The following is a 21,352-nucleotide window of genomic DNA, read 5'->3' on the forward strand; positions in this document are numbered from 1 at the left end:
ATCCCATGGGTCAGTGTGCTGTGTGTCCACCTTCACACCAGGACACCCCATGGGCTAGTGTGCAGTGTGTCCACCTTCACACCTGACATCCCATGGGTCAGTGTGCTGTGTGTCCACCTTCACACCTGACATCCCATGGGTCAGTGTGCTGTGTGTCCACCTTCACACCAGGACACCCCATGGGTCAGTGTGCTGTGTGTCCACCTTCACACCGGGACACCCCATGGGTCAGTGTGCTGTGTGTCCACCTTCACACCTGACATCCCATGGGTCAGTGTGCTGTGTGTCCACCTTCACACCAGGACACCCCATGGGTCAGTGTGCTGTGTGTCCACCTTCACACCAGGACACCCCATGGGTCAGTGTTTTGTGTGTCCACCTTCACACCAGGACACCCCATGGGTCAGTGTGCTGTGTGTCCACCTTCACACCAGGACACCCCATGGGTCAGTGTGCTGTGTGTCCACCTTCACACCAGGACACCCCATGGGTCAGTGTGCTGTGTGTCCACCTTCACACCGGGACATCACACCGGGACACCCCATGGGTCAGTGTGCTGTGTGTCCACTGGTAACACTGTGGGAGAAGTACAAGGACAGCGAAGCTCGTGGGGTAAACAAAGGTGCCCACGGATGTGGAGGCAGCAACATTCATCACTGGGCAGCCTGACTATGGTGTGTTGAAGGCTCACCGCTCTTCTGTGCCAGGAGGTAGAAGCCTTGGGCACCCATAGGTGACTCTTTAACAAAGGAAGGCCATCGGCCCACAGCCATGCTGTTTCTACCTTGATGCTATTAAGATCACATCCCTAGTCCACCCGCCCACCCCGCCACCCCCACACCGGCCTTTTCAGCCTCCTCAGATGATGACAATGTCCTAACGTCACAGCAGGAGCACAGCTATGCAGACTCATCCTGGAGGAGACTCTAATTGTCTTGGGCCTTACCGAGGTCTTCCAACTGTTCCCAGTGCCCCTTCTAGGTATTTGATTCTTTCTTGGCTGTCCTCCTACCAGATGGTGTGGGAGAAAGCCGAGACCACCCTTCAGGCATCGCTCTCCACTCTGTGCTTGTGTTCTTGGCTTCTAATGGGTATTTCTCTAACAGGCCCCTGTGACTCCCAGCCCTGCCAAAACGGAGGCACATGCATTCCAGAAGGTGTGGATAGGTACCACTGCCTCTGCCCACTGGCATTTGGAGGGGAGGTCAACTGTGGTATGTATGCCTGGGACTCTAAGAATTGACTACCTGTGGGGAGGTAGGGCCTGGGGTAGCCCTTCTTGTCCCCTGCTAGCTGCTGGGAGAAAACAACCTTTAAATTTTCAAGCCACCTTCTTTCCCCATAGCCCACTGTTCTGTCCTACAGTGTAGCCTCAGACATCCCACGGTTGATCCAGACGGTGACACGCGGGCAGAGCTGTGGAATAGCCACTGCCTAATGTCTGAGCATGTCTGTGGCTTGTTTGATGCCTTCTACAAAAGAGGAATAAGGAGTTCTAGCTTCTTTTGGTTTTGTGGGGAAATTTCTATAAGCCTTAGCTCAGGGAGGCAGGGGATTGGGGGACGGACAGTTAAATAGGGTTATGTAAGGTGCTCAGCACAGTGCCCAGCACACAGTGAGAACTTAAGTAACTTTTGCAACTGTGCTATTGCCTTCGTCGGTGATCCTTATGGAACAAGTAAATCTCATACCTCAAGCCTACTCAAAATCAGTTCAGGGCACAACTGTACCTGCAAAAAGCAAAACAGGGAAGCTTCTAGAAGAAACATAGGAGCATATTTCCATGATCTTAGAAGCTGACAAGGCTATCTCAGGGCTCAAAGGGCACTAACCACAATGGGGAGGAAAGTTAGAGAATAGATGTGTTTTGCTTTATAAAAAGCAATCGGACTGCGTCCCTTAGCAGAAGCAGGAAGACACACACTACCTCTGTCCCTTCTGTCTCTCTGTGACCCTTGGACACTTACTCCGGGGTTGCCAGCGTCTTCCTGGGAGGTTCCTTGTGCCAGAAGTGGTATGGAAGCCTCTCCAGTAGGGCTGGTCTGCAAGCTGCCGTGGCCCTACATGACAGTAAGTCTCACTATGACCGACAGCCCCGAAGCTGAGCCTGGAATGCCGGATCGACATCCTCTTCCTGCTGGACAGTTCTGCGGGCACCACCCTGGAGGGCTTCCTGCGGGCCAAGGCTTTTGTGAAGCACTTCACGCAGGCCGTGCTGAGTGAGGACTCTCGCGCCCGTGTTGGGGTGGCCAGTTACAGCAGGGACCTGATAGTGGCCGTGCCTGTCGGGGAGTACCAGGATGTGCCAGACCTGGTCAGGAGCCTTGACAGCATCCCCTTCCGTGGCGGCCCAACGCTGACCAGCAGTGCCCTGCTGCAGGTGTCGGAGCATGGCTTTGGGAGTGCCAGCAAGGCAGGCCAGGACAGGCCACGCAGAGCTGTGGTTCTGCTCACCGAGTCACACTCCCATGATGAGGTGGCCGGGCTGGCAGATCACGCAAGAGCCCGGGAGCTGCTCCTCCTGGGCGTGGGCAGTGAGATGGTGCAGGCAGAGCTGGAGGAGATAACGGGCAGCTCGAAGAATGTGATCGTCTACACGGACACTCAGGACCTATTCAGCCGGATCCCGGAGCTGCAGAGGAGGCTGTGCAGCCAGCCACGACCAGGTAGAGCTGCGCATCCTATTCTAGGGCCGGGTTGTCGGCAGGCAGGTTCGTCTTTCTTCTTAGCACCGCTAATCCTTCTCTTCTCCAGTGCCTGTGCTGGGGACTAGAATCAGAGTCACACGGCCAGTAGAGATGGGGTGTAGCACTCTGGGGGGGCTTCTTGTGAGAACTAGCTAACACAAGGCACAAACACACACACACACACAGCATGTCCAAGCGCTCTGCCAATTACAGGTATTACTACTAATTAAACTTGATCATTGTTATTAGTCTTAAGGAGTGCTGAGTCTACCAAGCCTCCTTGAGAACGGCGGCTTTCTGGCCTCTCTGCTGGTAGCTCGTTAAAGAGAAATGCATTCTTGGGACACAGGCACACGTACACACGCTTGTTGTTGCACAAACACAGCCAAAGTGAACATTTCCCAAGGTGGTACCTACCCTGTCTCCCCGGCGTGTGCTGGAGTACTTCTGTTTCATTGCTCTCAGGGCTGATTTTGTGAGTAACTGTGAGAGAAAGAATGGCAGCCCCGGGAGTAGGCATGGGCATGCAGGGGCTGGGCTAGCACCGGGGACACCAGAGCCGGAACACTCCGTAAGAGCGTACTTCAGTATGGAGGAAACTGCACAGGGTACTCAGCATCCCAGGCATATTACTGTCCCCAGAGTCCCCACTCCTGTAGCAGTGCTGAGGACTGCTATGCCCCCCCCATTCTGTCGAATCCTATGGCAAAATGATTTGGACTTTATTTTGGTTGCAGATATCCAGAAGAGATGCGCCAGCTGCAGAGGGTCCCTGTGTTCGTTCCCTCACATAAGAATGGATAGTTGTTACAGTTAACAGACCAAGACTGATAAACTATTACTTAGTACCCTTCTCCTTTGCTCAGTCTCCTCAGCTTTTACCTTAAATCTCTTTGTCCCCTCCCTCATGCCAGCAGCGTCCTCCCCCCAGGACAGCTAGTGGCCCTGTCTCCTCAGGCTCCTGTGATTGTGGCCGTTTCTATATTTTCCTTGTGCCCACTGTGGTTTTTAAGAGCCGATAAATCAGGTCACCAGACCCTCTGACTCCACGTTGAAATGTTCCCAATGGCTATCTGCATCTCTAAGAAAGCTGAGCCCGTTCCGCTAGCTTCCGAGAGCTTCCTGTCTGGCTGTTACAGCCTCCACAGTTCCCACACACTGGAAGAGGGAGGAAGGTTCCTCCCCGCTTTAGATACCCACCTGTCGGCTTCAGCTCTCTTTCTCCAGAGCCAGCAGGAGCCTCACCTCCCCAGGAACCCCCAAGGCAATCTTGTCCTGCTGCTCCCTCTGGCCCTTTCCCGCTCCCCCTCCTGTGCTGTAGACTGTGTGGCACACTCATGTTCTTTTCCCACCCACCTGTCATAGAGGGGGTATCAGCCCTCTTAATACACGTAATATTAGAGTCCTGTGTGCGGTAGGCAGCATGTGGCGAAAGGGGACAGGTGAAGTGCAGCCATCGGGGTCTCCAGAAAGACTCCATATGCTTTCGTAGATCAGGGATGAATGACCTGAGCCAGCAGGTGGTTTGACTTTGCCATCTTGTGGCTTCCGTGTTGAGGTACAGGTCACTGTGTGTCAGTCAGCGAGAAGAAAAAGATGGGGGAGGAAGGCGGGAGGCAAGCAGCTTCCATTGGCACGTGTTGGAATCGATAGTTTCAAATGTGGAAACCACGCTCCATGTAGACGGTGGCTACGGCACGGCCACCAAGGCTGGAAATGGCACCCTCGTGGCCGCTTGTATTCACGCTTCTATTCTAGAAGAGTGGATACCACATGGCGGTCAGCACGCTGGCTGACCTGGACTCAGGCCAGGATAGACAAGAGACCTCTTCTGCTTGCTCCTGCAGGCTGCCAAGTGCAGTCACTGGACCTGGTGTTCCTGCTGGATGCCTCCGCCTCCGTGGGACCTGAGAACTTCGCGCAGATGCAGGCATTCATCAGGAAATGCACCCTCCGTTTTGATGTGAACCCTGATGTGACACAGGTGGGCCTGGTGGTCTACGGCAGCCAGGTGCAGACAGCCTTTGGACTGGACACCCATTCCACCCGTGCAGCCGTGTTGCGGGTCATGAGCCAGGCTCCCTACCTAGGGGGTGTGGGGTCTGCTGGCACAGCCCTGCTGCACATCGACGACAAGGTGATGACCGTCCAGAGGGGCGCCCGCCCTGGTGTCCCCAAGGCTGTGGTGATGATCACAGGCGGGAGTGGAGCGGAAGATGCAGCTGTCCCTGCCCAGAAGCTGAGAAGCAATGGCATCTCCGTCTTGGTTGTGAGCGTGGGGGCTGTCGTCAGGGAGGCTGTGCGGAGGCTCGCTGGTCCCCGGGACTCCCTGATCCATGTGGCAGCTTATGCAGACCTACGGTACCATCAGGACGCACTCACTGAGTGGATATGTAGAGGTGAGTGGGAGAAGGGACGCATCTCTTAGAGCTGTCTTGAGCTGGGAATCTGTCTGAGCCGACTCACATGTTATGAGGAAGACAGCTTCCTAGTCCTCATTTACCTTATCTCGGCTTAGCTGTTAAATCCTACAGTCCCACAAAGTTCCATAAATATACATCGAAGGGCCCAACAATCAGTCTCATCAACCACGTGCTCAGCTGTTACGTCAGGACCAAGGGTGTTCATTCAGCTCCATGGCCTTTAAGATTGAACTGTGCTTGCTTAGAATAAGGGGGCCTTTGGATCTGACCCAGGCTTGGGCACATTCTCTTTTGCAGAAGCCAAGCGGCCAGTCAACCTCTGCAAACCCAACCCATGTATGAATGAAGGCACCTGTGTCCTGAAGAACGGCAGTTATCGCTGCAAGTGCCGGGGTGGCTGGGGAGGCCCCCACTGTGAGAACCGTGAGTGGGTTCCTTCTGCGAGCGTGGATGGGGGTGGTCCTACAGACTCAGCAGAAGGCAGGCTGTCCTATTCAGTCATCTGCCCGTTCCCCTAGGAAACACGTGGAAGGGTCTTCCATGTCCCAGACATTCTTTTCTAGGGTCGGAGATACAGGGTGATGGCCGAGACAGAAGATCTGCCCTATGGAGCTTCCATTCTAGCGTGCAGTATAGTGCAGCGGTGGCATTGGAGTGTGGCATTAGGAGGACTCAGGTGCCCTGGAAACAGCATGACAGCAGGGAGGGAAAAGCAGAGCATAGGGACAGTATCGGAGGTGGGACCAGAGACGGGCAGGTCGGTAGACATAGGGACAGTATCAGAGGTGGGACCAGAGACAGGCAGGTGGGTAGACATAGGGACAGTATCAGAGGTGGGACCAGAGACAGGCAGGTGGGTAGACATAGGGACAGTATCGGAGGTGGGACCAGAGACAGGCAGGTGGGTAGACATAGGGACAGTATCGGAGGTGGGACCAGAGACAGGCAGGTGGGTAGACATAGGGACAGTATCGGAGGTGGGACCAGAGACAGGCAGGTGGGTAGACATAGGGACAGTATCAGAGGTGGGACCAGAGACAGGCAGGTGGATAGACATAGGGACAGTATCGGAGGTGGGACCAGAGACAGGCAGGTGGGTAGACATAGGGACAGTATTGGAGGTGGGACCAGAGACAGGCAGGTGGGTAGACATAGGGACAGTATCAGAGGTGGGACCAGAGACAGGCAGGTGGGTAGACATAGGGACAGTATCAGAGGTGGGACCAGAGACAGGCAGGTGGGTAGACAGTGTGGCAGCCGCTGTCCATTCTTGAGTATCTCCATTTGGTGACATATGGGAACAGCCTGCTGGGTGGGGGCGAGGTGCTGGAGCCTTAAGAGGAAAGGTGCCATAAGGAGAGCCAGATAACAGGCCTGAGGACAGCAGCACCTGAACCTCCTACATCAGGCAGAAATCAAGACAACCCCAAGTTATGGGTTTTCAGCCCTCAGTGCACACTGGCTTCCAACGGCCAAGGAGGAGGCGTGGGTGGTGGGATGGAGGTCTGACCTGGCATCTTTCACTCAGGGGATTGAGTTGTGGAGTGAAAAGGACATGAAGTAGCCACTGGCTGAGGGGAAGACTCAAGCACCCTCAAAATTCACTTTCTTTCCCAGATATCTTGAGAGGCGATGCTCCCATGGCAGAGCCCACAGGAAGACAGCAGCCGACCCCCTCCCAGCAAGCTCCCGGGCATCTCAGAATCTGAAAGACACTGTCTATGGCCCAGTGTACCTCCTGGGGTCCTGGAACAGCTGCTTCCATCTCCAAGCAGTGCTGTCCTGCCCCCAAGCCTCTGCCACAGAGAACTGTGCTGCTTGGGACGTTGGAAACTCCTAGCGAGTCAGTATTTATGTCCTGTGTCTGCTGGTCACTTTTCTAGAGGATAAGAAAGAGGTCAGGGGAATTTGATGGCCTGTTTGGGGGTCATTTTGACCATCGCAAATGCTAGACAGAATTCTGAAAAGGTTGCAGTGCCCAGAGGAAGGCGTCTGACAGAGTATACCATGCAGCAATGGTATTGACACAAAACGTGGGCTTCTCCATTTTCCAAAGATAGCTCATGGATTTAGCTTGAAAAGGGATTTTGTGGCATTTGTGACTTTTTCTGGTGATCAGATCTGCATGTGGGGAAGACATTAGGAAGGTCTCAGACAGCAATCTGACCAACTAACCAGTCTGAGTATACAGAGGGGGCATAGTATACAGACAGCTCTGGTCTCCATGTGTGGTTGGTCTGGGTGCTGCGCAGGAAGACCTCCAGGGGGTTTCCTTTCAGAGATTATTAGAGAGGTGAGTGGTATGGGGGTCCTCTTTTTAGTGGTGGTAATGAAGGGCAGACTTCACAAACTCGGTCGGCCATTAAGGAGTGAAGGGGTAATGAGGAGGTTCTCTTTGAAAGCTTATTGGATTGCTTTGTCTTACATGCTTCTCCCGCTCAGTCTGTTGAGGAGCTTTTCACGAGAAATCAGCCATTGGTGTATCCGGAGTAATTGTGTGGCCAAGAGGACTCTTTGAGCACCTAACTCTGCAGCGCTAATGTGTGTTCCTCTCCTGCTTGCGTGTGCTGTTGGGAGCTGGGCTGTCAGCAGCAGCACGGAGAGCTCTGCAGACAGCCTTTGAGAAGCATGGGTAACGTCATGATGCGACGCGTATGACATATGCTCCCACTATGAGAGGTCCCCAGCATTACAGGTGTAGAGAACCCCGTCCGTCTGGCCGAGACTCTACTTCTCTCTCCAGGTTTGCACTGCGATTCCCCCATCCACATTTAGACTGCAGATACGGACAGTTCCATATTGTTTGTTACATTTCAATCATTGAACCGATCTTCTGGCTCCCCAGATAAAGTCTGGTTTGCAGTATGTAGACATTTTTCTATCGGAGCAGTGCTAACTTTCATGGAACCCCTAGGTTTCCCGAACTTTCATCCTGTTGCATCCATGATCTTCTCAGCAGTGTCTGTATTTAAGGCTTCCCTGTCAATTCCGCTTTTCCGTCTGCTTCGGTAGCATGTTCAAGGAGTCAGAATTTTGTCTTGTTGATTTTTAAGTAGAAAATAAATACATTTATGCTCTAAATTTCTTTAATCATTGCATAGGCAGCCTTTTATATATTGGTATGTTTCTTCTCCCCAAGAGTTTACTGTTTAACGTCCAGAGGTTTGGTTTCCAATTGTATGCATGACATTAGCTTCCTGAGGCATTTCCTGTGTATTTGGTACCTTATTGATTATACAGTAATTAACTCAGCACTTGATTAAGGATCCTTATTGCTAGTCTACCCCTTGTGGCTCGGCCAGTTTTTACAGTTTATATTTAAATTCATTGTGTAAATAATCAAGACTTTTGCCCCGGGTCATGCCATGAAATACAAGGGAAACCCAAAATACAATGAACATTTTATTTAAAAAATCTAACTCACCACTTGGTAAAGGTCACCAAGTGTTTATTTCACAGGAAATAAATGCCCTGGGATTATTAGAAAGACATTATGCATAAAAAATATTTAGCCTTCAGAAACCAGTGTTCGATAGCTGATTCTGAATGCCCAGAAATGGGGTCGATGAAATGTTTCAACCTGTGTTAATGCCAGCACAGAGACGGAGCCCAAAAGGACAGCACTGGCTGCTCACCACTCTGTCCTGCAAGGGGACCAGACATTAAAAACATCTTTAAAGTGGAATGAAGAGGCCATTAACTAACTTTTCTTAAAAATGGCCTGGCCACAGGACGGAGTCTGTAAACACAGGGAGTTTCCCCTATCCAATACAGCATTGTTTAAGAGTTTGTCTTTTAAAGACGGTTGAATCAGGAAAGTCCTTGGTGGAATCAGTGCCTTAGCTTGGTCCCAAATGTGTCCCTGCTACTGGTCTCCAGAGTTCACGCCTTTGGTGGCCAATGCTCTTTAAGATTACCCCTAACACTGCCAAATGCAGGATTAAAGATAAGGGGTCAGCAGTTTACATTTTTATGTCACCAAAGCCACATGGCCATTTTTTCCACCACTTAAAAATCTTGATAAAACAACAGATTGACGAATAAAATCTTTTTTAAAAAAAGAAAAGGTGCAATGTCTCACTGATGGCCAATAGACTTAGGTCTCCAAAGAAGCTGCTGCCGCCGCCGTATTCCCTTTGTCCTGGAAAGGGGACAATGCCTCCTTCATGGCACCTCATTCCTTGCTTTTCTTCTGCACAGACTCACCCTTCCTCAGAGGGACTGTTTATCAATGACTTGACGGAAGCAGGATTGTCACCAAGGTCCACACTGACACAGACTCTTTAGGTGGTTCATTTGTGTTTCCTAACTGGCTCCTTTCTTCTCCCATTCCTGCAGTACCAAACGTAAGCACCCAATAAAGAAAGTTATCCTCTGTAGCCACCCTTATAGACATAGACAAGGTAAGAAAACTATAAGTGCAAAAGCAGTTACAAGCACAGCTAGCCTCATCTCTGCGTGGGGCAGCTCTGGAGAGTTTGTGGCCGTGGGTCACGCAAATGCTGTGATTGAATACTGATGCCTGCATGGTGAGGGGGCGGAGCTCATTCAATTAGATGGATTTAATAGTTCACCATTGGTGTGGGTGTCTGTCTCACCAAGTACACAGGACAGGAACAAGGAGCACGCTGAGTTCGTCAAAGCCAAGGCAGCTCTAAGCACACTTCTTCTTATACACATGAGTTAAGAATAATGCTTCTTGCTTAGTCCTTGGGCAAGAAGCCATGACATGGAATCTTGAGCCTTTTATCGCTAGCCTCTTTGGTTTTGATGGTAGACACCCTTTGGATTAAAAGCATTTCAGTTGCAGCCTGCCCTGGAATCTACTCCTGAGTGGAGGGGATGCCCTCAGGCTCATGGGGAGAACACTCGAATTAAGTACCTCGCTGGTTAATCAGTGCCAAAGCCTGAGCCATGGCGGTTTTTTTTCTGAGAGCACACCTCTCATGCAGAGCTAATGCCAAAAGCCCATGCAGTGTTCCATCTCCTGCCAAGAGGCCCTGGGGGCGGGCATGGGGGCAGGACTCACCTTGGCTTTCTGTAGGACGGTGCCTTTGCCTGTGACCATGATGGAAAGAGGCCTGTTCTTGAGCACGGAGGCAGAGTTGACTGGGGTAGAGTCTGGGGTGGGGGTGGGGGCGGCAGCTTTGGGTTGTGCCTGAGGAGGAGAACAAGGGCTAGGTCAATAGGTTTACATACATAAAGCCCGTCTCTCCCACCTGTGTGCAGGAGCCCCGCATACAGCTCAGGAGCCACAGTGCCCGGCACTCACGCGAGGGCTCATGTTGTCCAGGTGGGTGGTATCCACAGCTGTGCCCAGCGTCACGGGTCCAGCCTCGGCCTTCTTCAGGTTGTCCTTCACCTCCATGATGTTGAGCTCAAGGTCCACAAGCCTGCTCTCCTCGATCCGGCACTCCTCATCCACTCTCTTCAGCTTCTGCTCCAGGTTGGTCAGGACTCCCTTATCTGCAGAGAGAATGAAACTTGCTGCAGAAGCCAGTATTTCAGCCAAGGCCGGGGAGCCACACTGCACAGAGGCAGGGTTTGCATGCACCCCTTCATGTGGACCACATGTCTGCATGGAACACGGAAAGGTGGGAATGGGCCTTTCAGTGGGCAGTGAACAGCCTTCTAGCTGGGATCTGAGTTATCGGTTCTCACAGGCTGGAGGGCAGAGGGGGAGCTCTGCTCCCACAAGCAAACCTGAATCTGAGCCCAACTCCATGCTGGTGATCCTCACACTCAGTTCTGGCCTGAAGCAACTTTTCCAATGGCCCTTGGAGGGCAAGTGGGACATTCTGCCCTGGCCCATACTGTTGCCTCTATCCCCTGGTGCTTGCAGCTTCCCAAGGCCAGACTGGTCCCCAACCTTGGGATCCCCTTGTCCTGGAGTTAAATGATTACCTGCTAGAGCAAGTTGAGAGCGTCACTTTTGTTCAACTCAGGGCTCCAGCACCACTTAACAACCACGAGAAACCTGCCCCGCTATTCTTAAGCTTTACGAGCAGCCCTGGGTAGATGGCATGGCAAACAGTAACAGAAGCTCCATATTAGAAAAATACAGAGGAAAATTAGCTAGTGTTCGTGATGGGTAGCATTCTAAATTTGCACATAGATATCATTTATAGCCAACATCAATGCTTTGAAATCACTTTCTTATCTGTGACTACGAGATCAAAGAGTTTATTTGCCAGGAGAATAAACAATAGATGTGTCTTTTCCCTATCTGGAATAGCTATGTCAGAGAGCCAGGGAAGCCTAGACCCCTCCCTTCACAGCCCAGCTCGGTGTATTTAGGGGGTTCCAAGGACTGCTATGGGTGAGCCTCTGTCACCTCATGTCCCAGCCTTCCACTGTGAGCTGCTGATATAGTCACTAATTTGACCAGACTGGGCGACACCCAGGAGAGTAGTAAAGCAGGCCTGTGATATCTGTGGGGTCGTTCCCAGAGCTGAGCTCCCAGGGGCTTTTAACCAAGCCGTGGTTGAATCCGGTGGTAGATGGGAGGATGGTAGACCTGTGGGAGGTGGAGCCTTGTTTGGGACAGTAGGTTCTCAGGACACGACTCTGAGAGCTGTCTTTTGACTCTGCTCTACCAGAGCTCCTTCAGCCTCTAAGTTGTTTCAGATATTACATCATAGCAATAAAAACCCGCCACAGGATATCTAAGAGTGCAAATCCCTAGAAACAAAAGGTCTCACTGAGATGGAAGGAAACAAAGTATCTGCTTACAAATTCAGGCTTTCTTTGGGGCTGGTGAGCTGCTGTGGTCTGAATGAGGATGGCACCCACAGGTTCAGACACTGAATGTTTGGTCCCCAGCAGGGGGAAACTGATTATCAAAGGATTAGGAGGTGTGGCCTTGCTGGAGGGTGTGTGTCACTTTCAAAAACCCATGCCATTCCTGGTTAGTGCTCTCTCAACCGTGTGGTCCTTACGTGTGAGCTACTGATCCGGTGCCATGCCTGCATGCTGCCCTAAGTCCCACCATGACAGTCATGGGCTCAACCCCTCTGGAACCATGAGCCCCACAATACATGCTTTCTTTTATAAGCTGCTGCCATGGCAATGGGAAAGTCACCAATACGGCTAACTGAAGCGCTCTCTTGTGTACTTTAAATGGGGTCACTGCTGGACAAGTGGGCTCTGTCTTGACAACTGAAAAGCAGAGCGACTGTCCCCAAGACCTTCCTTCAGTTATCATGCCGCAAGCTTCCCAGGAACTTCTGAGGGCTGCAGACCCCAGCCCCTTGACGCCCTTTGCCTGCTGGAGTGAACTGAGCCAAATAACTTGTTTACCTGTGCCTGCAGCTGCTCTGAGCACGAGACCCTGATGGCAGGGGAGTGGGTTCTGGTGGGCCTGTGACTGAAATATCCTGAGAGCTGGGGTGTGGCCAGAGCCCTATAAGCTGCCGCTGAGCACAAAAAAGTTGGCATTCTTGTATCAAGGAGTCCCCGTGTCTCTGTCTGTGTGCATGTTTTTAAGTCTCCAACCTAGTTCCCAGCTGGCATATCCCACCATACCCCAGGGTAGTGCAGGCGCTACAAGGAACCTGTCCTATTTGTCCCCAAACCTGCTAAGCCAGTTGTGCTGGCTGGCACAACTCTTGTGATTTAAATATCCAGTGAGATCCAGGTCAAGTAACTCAAAGGCCTCAGAGGTGGGTTGCTAGGAAACCTCCCTTGGATGATGTGAGACCTCGGAGAATCACCTAGAAGGCCTCAGAATTCTTTGAGTGTCTTGATTTTATGCACTTAAAACAGCAGCCTGGAGATTAAAGTGCACTGCAGGTGTGGTTAACGTAAGGATGACTTCGGACATCAGGTCACAAACCCAGGTGCAGATCCACCCTGGGAACAGCCTAACTACCTGCTGGTGCTGTGGACCCTGGTCCAGGAATCTGGGGAGAGACTGCCTCAGACAGAACAAGCGGCCTTTCCAAGAGTGAGGCGACTTAAGTGGGGGGGGGGGGTCCAGAAGTCAGACGGACAAATCCCGGTCCTTCCCTCTCAAAGCCAGTGTTCCACCCTGGCCCTCAACCCGGAGCTCCTACCTGTGCACCTCAGCAGCATCTCTTTGAGTTCCCGCTTGTCTCTGCGGAGCTGAGCCAGGTGCCCCCGGATATCCTCCTTCTTCCTCTCCAGCCTCTCCTTCTCCTCCGTGTACCGCTTCACCTCGGCCTCGGTCCGGTTCTTCCCAAGTTTGATCTCTACAGACCCAGAGAGGGAAAGGCTGGTACCAGCAGGAATGGATGAGGGCTGGACCTAAGCTCACTTCCTAGACTTAGAACCTAGGCGTGGCAGAACACCCTTGCTGAGCCAGCCCAGCAGGGATGGGGTTGGTCCCTCAGTTTTATTTTCCTGTGTTCTGGGGCAGGTTCCTTCACCTCTTTTAACCTGTCTCCTCACACGAAAGGGAGGGACTCAGACTAACTTCATTTTAGACTAAGGTCCTGACTAAAAGCCTGAGCCTGGTCCATGTACCTGCGCTGGTCACCCTCAGCTTGTCCTTCACAGGCGGGCTGGCACTGGTGGGGGCAGAAACTACGGTGTCCAGGCAGTTGCCTGGGAAGGAGATTCTCTGCTGCTCGGCCTGTAGTTTGACTGTGGGGATTCTCAAGGCAGGCTCCAAGAGTTCCGGGGACTCCTGACTCTCCAGCGGCCTCTGTACCAGGAGAAATCACACTCCATGACCATAGGGCATGGCGAGGTGGCTGGGCACCTAGAGGTGGAGGGGCTTGTACCTGCTGCTCCTCCAGGCTTTCTGGAGACCCTGTGTGGGGCTCGTCTGGGCTGAGGCCAGGGTCTGGGTCTACAGTGAGGGTCTCAGCTAGGTCGTCCAGCTGTGGCAATGCTGGGAGCGAGGCCTCTGCCTGTCCCTCACTGGGGCCGTGCAGGAAGGACTTGACAGGAGTGAGATCCAGGTACACTCGGTCGAGCTCACTCCCACTGTTAGCATCTACCGCAGGGGCAGCCTCCTCCGCAGGCTCTACCTATAGGAAAAAGTCAGGTAGTGTTTTATTGCTTCATTCCCTTGGCTGTAGGGGACCTGGTCTGGGGTCTCCTGTCCCCTCCCATGCTGGAGTTTCTGGGTAGCCCCTTCCCTTCCAAGGGAACCCTCTGTGGAGTCCTGAGTGGGATGGCAGAGTCCAGAAGCAGAAGACCCAGGACACAGCACTCTGTAAAGGAGAAAGTATCAAGGTCTTTCTATGGGGCGCGCGGGGGGGGGGGGGGGGGGGAGGGCAGGACTGAGGGAGGCGAAGCTGCCAACCACTCTGCTTCGTTCCAGAAACAGGCCCCTGCCGCCGGCATGCTCAGCCCGCCTCAGTTACCGATGTGGCCCGTGAAGGCTGATGGTGTCACCGCTCCTACCCGGCACCACCATCGACTCTACTTTAGCACTGACCAGAGCGAGTAACCGGGTGTTTAATCTAGATAGGTCTCCAGGTTAGACCCACAACCCCTTGCACAAAAGATGAGGGGTCTGCATTGGTGGCCCTGTAGGTGACCTGGGGGCTGCTCATCTTGGGGACAATCTGACCCTCTGTGACAGAGTTTTGGCAGAAGGACCCGCCAGTCCATGCCACCACCACCCAAGTGCTTACCACCGTCATTGACTCCGACATGACGTCATCGTACAGCTCCTCTGGGCAGTCCCGACTGGGCAGGCCGTCAATGTATGTGTTGGGTTCTGAGAACTTTCTCTGCATCAGTCTGGAAGACATAGATGGGTACATGAAGCTTCCAGGACCCTGCAGGATCCCACCAGCATCAAAGACTGCAAACAAAAGCCCCTGGCTACACAGAGCTCTGAGTTAAGTTGCCCCCCCCCCCAAGAGTCCTCTTCTAGCTGTTGTTCCAGAACTCCAAGTCCCTCCTCAGATGCCTACGGTCGTCTTCTTCAGGCCCTTCCCTTTTATACGTTCATCCTAGCACCAGCCACAAGATCTCAGCACATCTCATTTGTGCACTTGGGGCAGCTCAGACAAAATGCCTCTCCATTTTGTATGTTAGGGAACAAGCCTGTTCCAGTGGCCAAGCTGGCTTCTGTTAATATTGACCAAGATACACCTGCCTGAGCCCGTAGGCCCTTGTGTAAAACAGAAGTGCCTGCCTCGCCCTGCATATCCCAGAATGCACTGCGGACCCAGTGAAGAGTCCAGAGGAAGGGCAAAGGGTGTCAGGGAAGTCACCTAATCTGTCTTTGGGAGCTGGAGAGTGTCTAAACAGGGCTGTGTCACGCAGCTCCTCGGTGGTTAGTTCTCATCTGGGTCTCTGGGCATGCAGCTCCCCTGTGGCTACAGTTACAAGCTTCCTTCTTTGTACCTCCCTATGCAGGACCAAGCAGGACCCATCTGACCCCGCGCTCTCAGTGGCCACACTGCCCCAGCTGCCCACCAGGTCTAGAAGCAAGGCTGGACGGGAAGATGTGCAAGGAAAGCCCTCTTCTTACTCACAAGAGAGAGGTTTTGGCCGCACTCACAATACAGGAAACCCTTTCTGCGTCCACATAGTCATAGGTGAACTCCTCTGGGTCTGTCTTGGAGCCTGATTCTGAGAGCAGGAGGCCCAGCCAGTGGCCCATCTCCTCTGAGGACTTGGCCTAGAAGAGCACTGAGAGTCATGACTGCCGTCCTAGCCAGTCCCACCCCTAGGCCAGAACAGCTCACTCCCATCCCTACCAACAAGCACAAAACAGCCTGTGTAGGGCACCCCAGTTTTACCAGCACACTGTATCCCCAAGTGAACCCAAAGAGCATTTCCTGGTAGTGAGTGCCACAATGCCACCCAGTGACAACCCAGACACCAGTGGGGAGCACCACGTGTAATCTCTAGACACGTGTTTCTAGATGCCGACACTACATTCCAGGGTAAGACCATGAAAGATAATCAAGAGTTGTCATCTGCTAGTCGTTGCTAAAATCCTTGGTTATGGAATGACTGTACACATTGTAGGTTGACCCTTTACTTCATGGGCAGTCACGGTCCCTTTTATTGTCTTAACCCATGCTTGCAAGACGGAGACACTTCCTAAGAAATAACAACGTTCAGTTTTGTTTTGGTTTATGGCATTAATAATGTCAAGGAATGAAAAATAACCTAATCCAAGAGCCATATTAATTTACCAACTCAACCCCAGCCAGTCTGCTGTGTGTCCTTCTAGGGGACAACGCTTGCTAATCAGCTGCAGACAGGGGCATTTCTATTCAAATGTCAGTATTGTTTCTATAAAAGCCACAGGCTACCTCTCTGGCATCGTGCCACACGTCCCACCACCCCTCTAGAGATGCAGTTAGAACCCAAGCTTGAACTTTGGTTGGTGTGATGTTCACTGTCTGTTGAGTGGATACGGAAGGACCGATGAGACGCCCTTCTGGGCACGTCTGTGAGGAAGTGCCACAAGGTTTAAATGAAGGGGGAACACCCTGCACATGGCTAGCACATTCATGGACTGGGGTCCAGCACTGGATAAAAAGGAGATGCAGCTGAGCGCCAGCATTCGCCTGTCTCCTGGCTGCGGATGCCGTGACCAATCACCTCTCTGCTGTCATGCTGCCCGCAGGATGCCATGAGTCAAATCAGTTTCTCCTCCTCTAAATTCTCCATCAGCATTTGTTCACAGCCACAAGGAAAGGAAGACAATTAGTTTCTTTCCCATTTATTTCCTGTTGGATTTCTCAATACTGCCTTTTAAAGGTATCTCCTAGGTCACCGTCCCCACACAGGCAGGTGCAGAGACTTCCTGGTGGTCTAGGGCACTGTCCCCACACTGGCAGGTGCAGAGACTTCCTGGTGGTCTAGGTCACAGGTCACTGTCCCCACACTGGCAGGTGCAGAGACTTCCTTGTGGTCTAGGTCACAGGTCACTGTCCCCACACTGGCAGGTGCAGTGACTTCCTTGTGGTCTAGGTCACAGGTCACTGTCCCCACACTGGCAGGTACAGAGACTTCCTGGGGGTCTAGGTCACAGGTCACTGTCCCCACACTGGGCAGGTCAGCAGCTTCCTGGTGGTCTTATTTTTGTCACTTCTTGTCCCTTTTCCATCTACACATCCCCCAAACAGTAGGATCTTAACATCAATTTGGATCATGTCATCTCTTCTGAACCCCTCCAAGGGCTCCCAAGCTCTTAGGATACAAGCTCTATTCTTTTCCCAGCCTCGTGCTATGTCAAGCGAACATTCATGAAGCCATTATCCTTCCTTTAATCATAACTAGACAACTAATTGTGTAATTATCCAAATGTCCCCACACTACCAAACGAGAAAATAAGTTCTGAGGACAGAGGCTAGTTTTGTGTCATCCAATGAGGGTAAATGAGTGGGTGAAGGTGTCTCTGTGCAGCCGGGTTGGTGTAGACGTTTCAGCCACCAGAGGGCAGCATTGAAGCAGATTTTGAAAGACCCCTGGATCAAGGGCTAAGTGGATGGGAGTTAATGGGCAAGTGCTTACTTGTGAGCAAGAAACTTGGCCCCGCCTGCGGGCTCCTTGCAAGCTTGCATTATGTCATCTCTTGTTTTTGTAGCTGTACCAGGGCACGAACCCAAGGGCAGGGAGAGACCAAAATGTAACTGTATCACAGAGCAAAGTCCTGATCCCATGTAAATCCCGACAGCCCTTGTTTCTGTGTACCTCTGGGTTCTGGTTGGTGACATATGAGTGGCATTTCATTTGTATTTTAATAAATAAAGCTTGCCTTAGGATCAAAATAGTAAAACAGCCACACTTCCAGCCTTACAGACCAGGCAGCAACACCACACCTTTAATCCCAGTAGCCTCAGTAGCTTGCCATAGAAGCCAGGTGGTGCATGTCTTTAAAATTACAGAACTAGAGAGGATTACAAAACAGGAGGAGACGGCCTTCAGTCTCCGTCCCATTCTGAGATTCTTGGAGGTAGGATCGCCATTTCGGACTGAGGTAGAGGCAAGAGCCAGTGATTCGCTGTTTTGCTTTTCTGACCTTTAGGTAGAATCCCAATTTTTGTCTGAGTTTTTATTAATCGTGTTATAGGCATGCAAAGTAAACATCACTCCTTTGACCGTCAGAAGCCTCTCTGGCATCTGTAGGAGCTAAAAGTACCCCCTCATTGCCCTAAGTGCAGGAAGCCGCCCATGGTCCCAACCCTGTAACAAAGCCACCTACCCTGAGGTCTGAACAAGAATGGACATTTAAAAAATGCAAACAGCGGCCGGTATGGAGGTAAATATAACATGAAGCCACACTGATTCTGTCTCAGTGGGATCACGATCCTCGGTGTGCCCGCTGACAGCTGAGACTGCCCACCCTTGGCTGTCTTTCCTGCCGGCCCCACACCCAGTGTACCTCAAGCTTGGCCAGCTCCTCGCCGTTGTGGAGGATGCGGAAGGAGTACAGGTGGTCGGGGCAGGGGTCTGGAACCACTTCACAGCCCACCAAACTGAGGGGCTGCTGGGCAGGCTTGTTCCGGTTCCGGTCCTGGTAGAAGTGCAGGTGGCTGTCTCTAACGAAGCACCAACGTGACTTCCACTGGCTGTTGACCAGTACATTTAGGTAGCCTGCAGGACGAGACATAGATGATAGGAGGATGAGGCCACCGGAGGGGACACATTGAAAGAGGACAAGTCCTCCAGCGAGGGGTGTGGCTGCAAGGGTGATGCGGGAGGTCCTTCTGTCTATGGGTTGCTTTTAATGAATAAAGAAACTGCCTTGGCCTGTTGATAGGGCAGAACTTAGGTAGGCAGAGAAAACTGGACTGCATGCTGGGAGAAGGAAGGTGGAAAGAGAGATGCCATGGAGCCACCAGAGACAGACACTGGGAATTTTACCCGGTAAGCCACTGTCATGTGGCGATATACAGATTATTAGAAATGGGTTAATTAATATGTAAGAGTTAGCTAATAAGAAGCTAGAACTAATGGGCCAAGTAGTGATTTAAATAATACAGTTTCTGTGTGGTTATTTTGGTTCTGGGTGGCCGGGACGAATAAGCAGCCTCCTTCCAACACAGGGGGACCTAGAAAAACCACAGTGTCTAGGGAAAGGCACTGTCATCAGGCCTCTTTGAAGGCCACCTGTCTCAGAACCTGTCATGTCATCCTTGAGGCTGTGAATCTCAGACTACCTTGTTTTCTTCCTTTGGGTAAATAGGCCTACAGAGGCAAGGCAATACAGCTAGCTTTGTTCTTGGCACAAGTATGGCCAGAGGAATGTGAGATTTGTCCTCCATAGTAGGACTGGTGAGGACCTGTGGAGGATGAAGGCTCCCCCACAAGAACTCATCTCCAGGGGTCTGTGTTTCAGCAGGAAACGCTACTTCCCGTACTCAAGCCAAACCTCCTGGTTGCAGAGTCTGCTGTTGCCTCTGTTTTCCCAGCTTCCCGGATATGTGCTCCAGACTCAGCCCACAGTGTCTGGCCGTTCTCTTTCCTCCTGAGCAGGTGCGTCCACTCTTCTTTAGCCCTGACTCAGTCTACTTCAGTTAGAAAGTCTAACATCTAGTGCAGCAAAACTCAGCTTCCATGCTGACCTCCGCTGGGCACATGTGCCTCTCCAGGAACTGCAGCAGTTCCTCTGCAGAACCCATGTCTGCAGCCTGCAGCCTTCTGACCAGGGACCCTGCTCCCCTGTAGTTCATAGAAGCTACCAGAAGCAGGGTGCACCTGGGATACCATCCTTTCTCACTCATGGATGGTTGGTTGCATGTATGCATTCAGCTTCTCAGGAGAGACCAGCCCTTCCCCCTTCCATTCCGAAGGTTTATTGAGTGCTATCACATACCAGCAAAGCCTTGTCCCTGAGGCAACAAAGATGAGGAAACCCTGGCTTCTAGGCCTCTACACACCTGTATGTGACAGGCTACCTTCTTGCTGAGCCTCACCTCAAATGCACAGGCTTATGAAATGATAGGTCTTCTGCAGTCTTAGTGATTGGCAGCTGCTCTGGGCCCTAGCCAGATAAGTAGGCAGGAAAAGATGGTAGACAGCCACCCTCTGGCCCCACCCACAGTTGGTCATGTGGCGGGTAGTGGGGATCATGACTATCTCTACACCACAACGTGGAAGATAGAGAAACTAAAACCTGAACTCTAAACAGAGGCTGCTGTGGCCATCATGGCTCTCTAAACAATAAGAATTTACACCAAGTGAAGCTACAGGTTAGTCCCCGAGCCACCTGTGTCCTCACCACCATGTCCCAGCCATAGGAAGAACACGAAACAGCTGCAGAAATAATCTGGTCACATCTCAGACAGTGATGCTCTGGGACCAGGCTCCCAGGATGTGCAGTGACAGGCAGAACCAGGCCACTCCCCAACCAGGGAAGCCGAGGCTCCGGAGTGAGAGCCTTGTCTTTCACTTGCTGGCCTCAAAGCCTCAAGCAACAAGAGAACTGGGGTCTCACGAGCAAGCTCAGGAGTGGGACAGAGAAAATGACCCAGAGGCGAGCAGTAATGGCCTCTAAGCCACAGAGAGGGATGCAGCCAGAAGCCCCAGCCTGGGAAATAAGGTATTTCACACCAGGATAAGTTTTAGGCCTGGCCTGTCTCCCTCCTGACCTCAGTTTCTCCAAGCATGAGTGAGAGAAGGAGAGAGAACCTAGAGGAACCTGACAGTGCCCACACCTGCCCTCTGAGCCTGCCACTGGGCCTTCACCAACAGATCTCACCTGTCCCTATCACAGAGGGGTTTCTCCAGTTCTCAGGCAGTTCAACCTACTTAACTCCCACCCACCCTCCAAGGGCAGGTCCATGAAGCCATCCCTGGTCACAGGGCATGAATCCTGGTGACTATGAAGATGGTCCCGTGTGTGTTCAAGTAAAGAACACTTGCCTGCCACCGCACAGAGAAAACAAACAGTATGCTCAAGGGAACACCGAGATGGCACCAACCACCTTCCCCTCACTTCCCCAAAGACCCGACACTGAAGCAGGTCAGAACCTGGTGAAGCATAAAGAACAACCCACAGGGAAGACGAACCCAAAGCCCAGCTTTGTGTGCTCTCCGGCCAGCCCCAGAATCCTCTGCCTTCTCTGTTGGGCTCGCCCTCTAAGACAGGCACCACCACAGTGAAGAAGCCCAGGGTCCTGGTGGTCACCATGGGTCTTACTTGACGTCTCGAGGCATCTCTCTGGGGGCTCCAGCGAGGTGGACTTCTTCCTGCCCAGGTTCATCAGGTTGCTCAGTTTGAGGCCAGCAGAACACTTCTTCTTGACTGTCATGACCAGAGAGAAAGCTGTCAGTGATGGGCACAGCCTACCCGCACAC

General features: G+C 52.2%; 2 protein-coding genes across 7 annotated transcripts in view; one reads left to right on the forward strand and one right to left on the reverse strand.

Annotated features, from left to right (window-relative positions):
- The window catches only part of Vwa2 (von Willebrand factor A domain containing 2), a 40,930-nt gene extending 32,392 nt beyond the window's left edge, over window positions 1–8,538 (forward strand). For 2 of the 3 annotated variants that reach the window (XM_075974516.1, XM_075974513.1), the window contains exons 10-14: window positions 1,107–1,214; window positions 2,094–2,666; window positions 4,535–5,086; window positions 5,408–5,533; window positions 6,728–8,538. In XM_075974516.1, the coding sequence (XP_075830631.1) occupies window positions 1,107–1,214; window positions 2,094–2,666; window positions 4,535–5,086; window positions 5,408–5,533; window positions 6,728–6,819 (1,451 nt within the window). In that variant the 3' untranslated portion in view covers window positions 6,820–8,538. Of the gene's footprint in view, window positions 1–1,106; window positions 1,215–2,093; window positions 2,667–4,534; window positions 5,087–5,407; window positions 5,717–6,727 lie in introns of those variants that run through there. The other variant, XM_075974514.1, reaches the window with a different exon arrangement.
- Window positions 8,539–9,130: 592 nt separating this feature from the next.
- The window catches only part of Afap1l2 (actin filament associated protein 1 like 2), a 102,462-nt gene continuing 90,240 nt past the window's right edge, over window positions 9,131–21,352 (reverse strand). For all 4 annotated transcript variants that reach the window (XM_075974510.1, XM_075974512.1, XM_075974511.1 and 1 more), the window contains 10 exons: window positions 21,195–21,299; window positions 18,435–18,646; window positions 15,568–15,713; window positions 14,716–14,824; window positions 13,855–14,103; window positions 13,595–13,775; window positions 13,165–13,320; window positions 10,383–10,576; window positions 10,140–10,268; window positions 9,131–9,442 (listed from right to left, as the gene is read on the reverse strand). In XM_075974510.1, coding sequence (XP_075830625.1) covers window positions 9,416–9,442; window positions 10,140–10,268; window positions 10,383–10,576; window positions 13,165–13,320; window positions 13,595–13,775; window positions 13,855–14,103; window positions 14,716–14,824; window positions 15,568–15,713; window positions 18,435–18,646; window positions 21,195–21,299 — 1,508 coding nt within the window. In that variant the 3' untranslated portion in view covers window positions 9,131–9,415. The remainder of the gene's footprint in view (window positions 9,443–10,139; window positions 10,269–10,382; window positions 10,577–13,164; window positions 13,321–13,594; window positions 13,776–13,854; window positions 14,104–14,715; window positions 14,825–15,567; window positions 15,714–18,434; window positions 18,647–21,194; window positions 21,300–21,352) is intronic.

This window comes from Microtus pennsylvanicus, chromosome 5 (assembly GCF_037038515.1).
Source record: "Microtus pennsylvanicus isolate mMicPen1 chromosome 5, mMicPen1.hap1, whole genome shotgun sequence".
Classification (NCBI taxonomy): Eukaryota; Metazoa; Chordata; class Mammalia; order Rodentia; family Cricetidae; genus Microtus; species Microtus pennsylvanicus.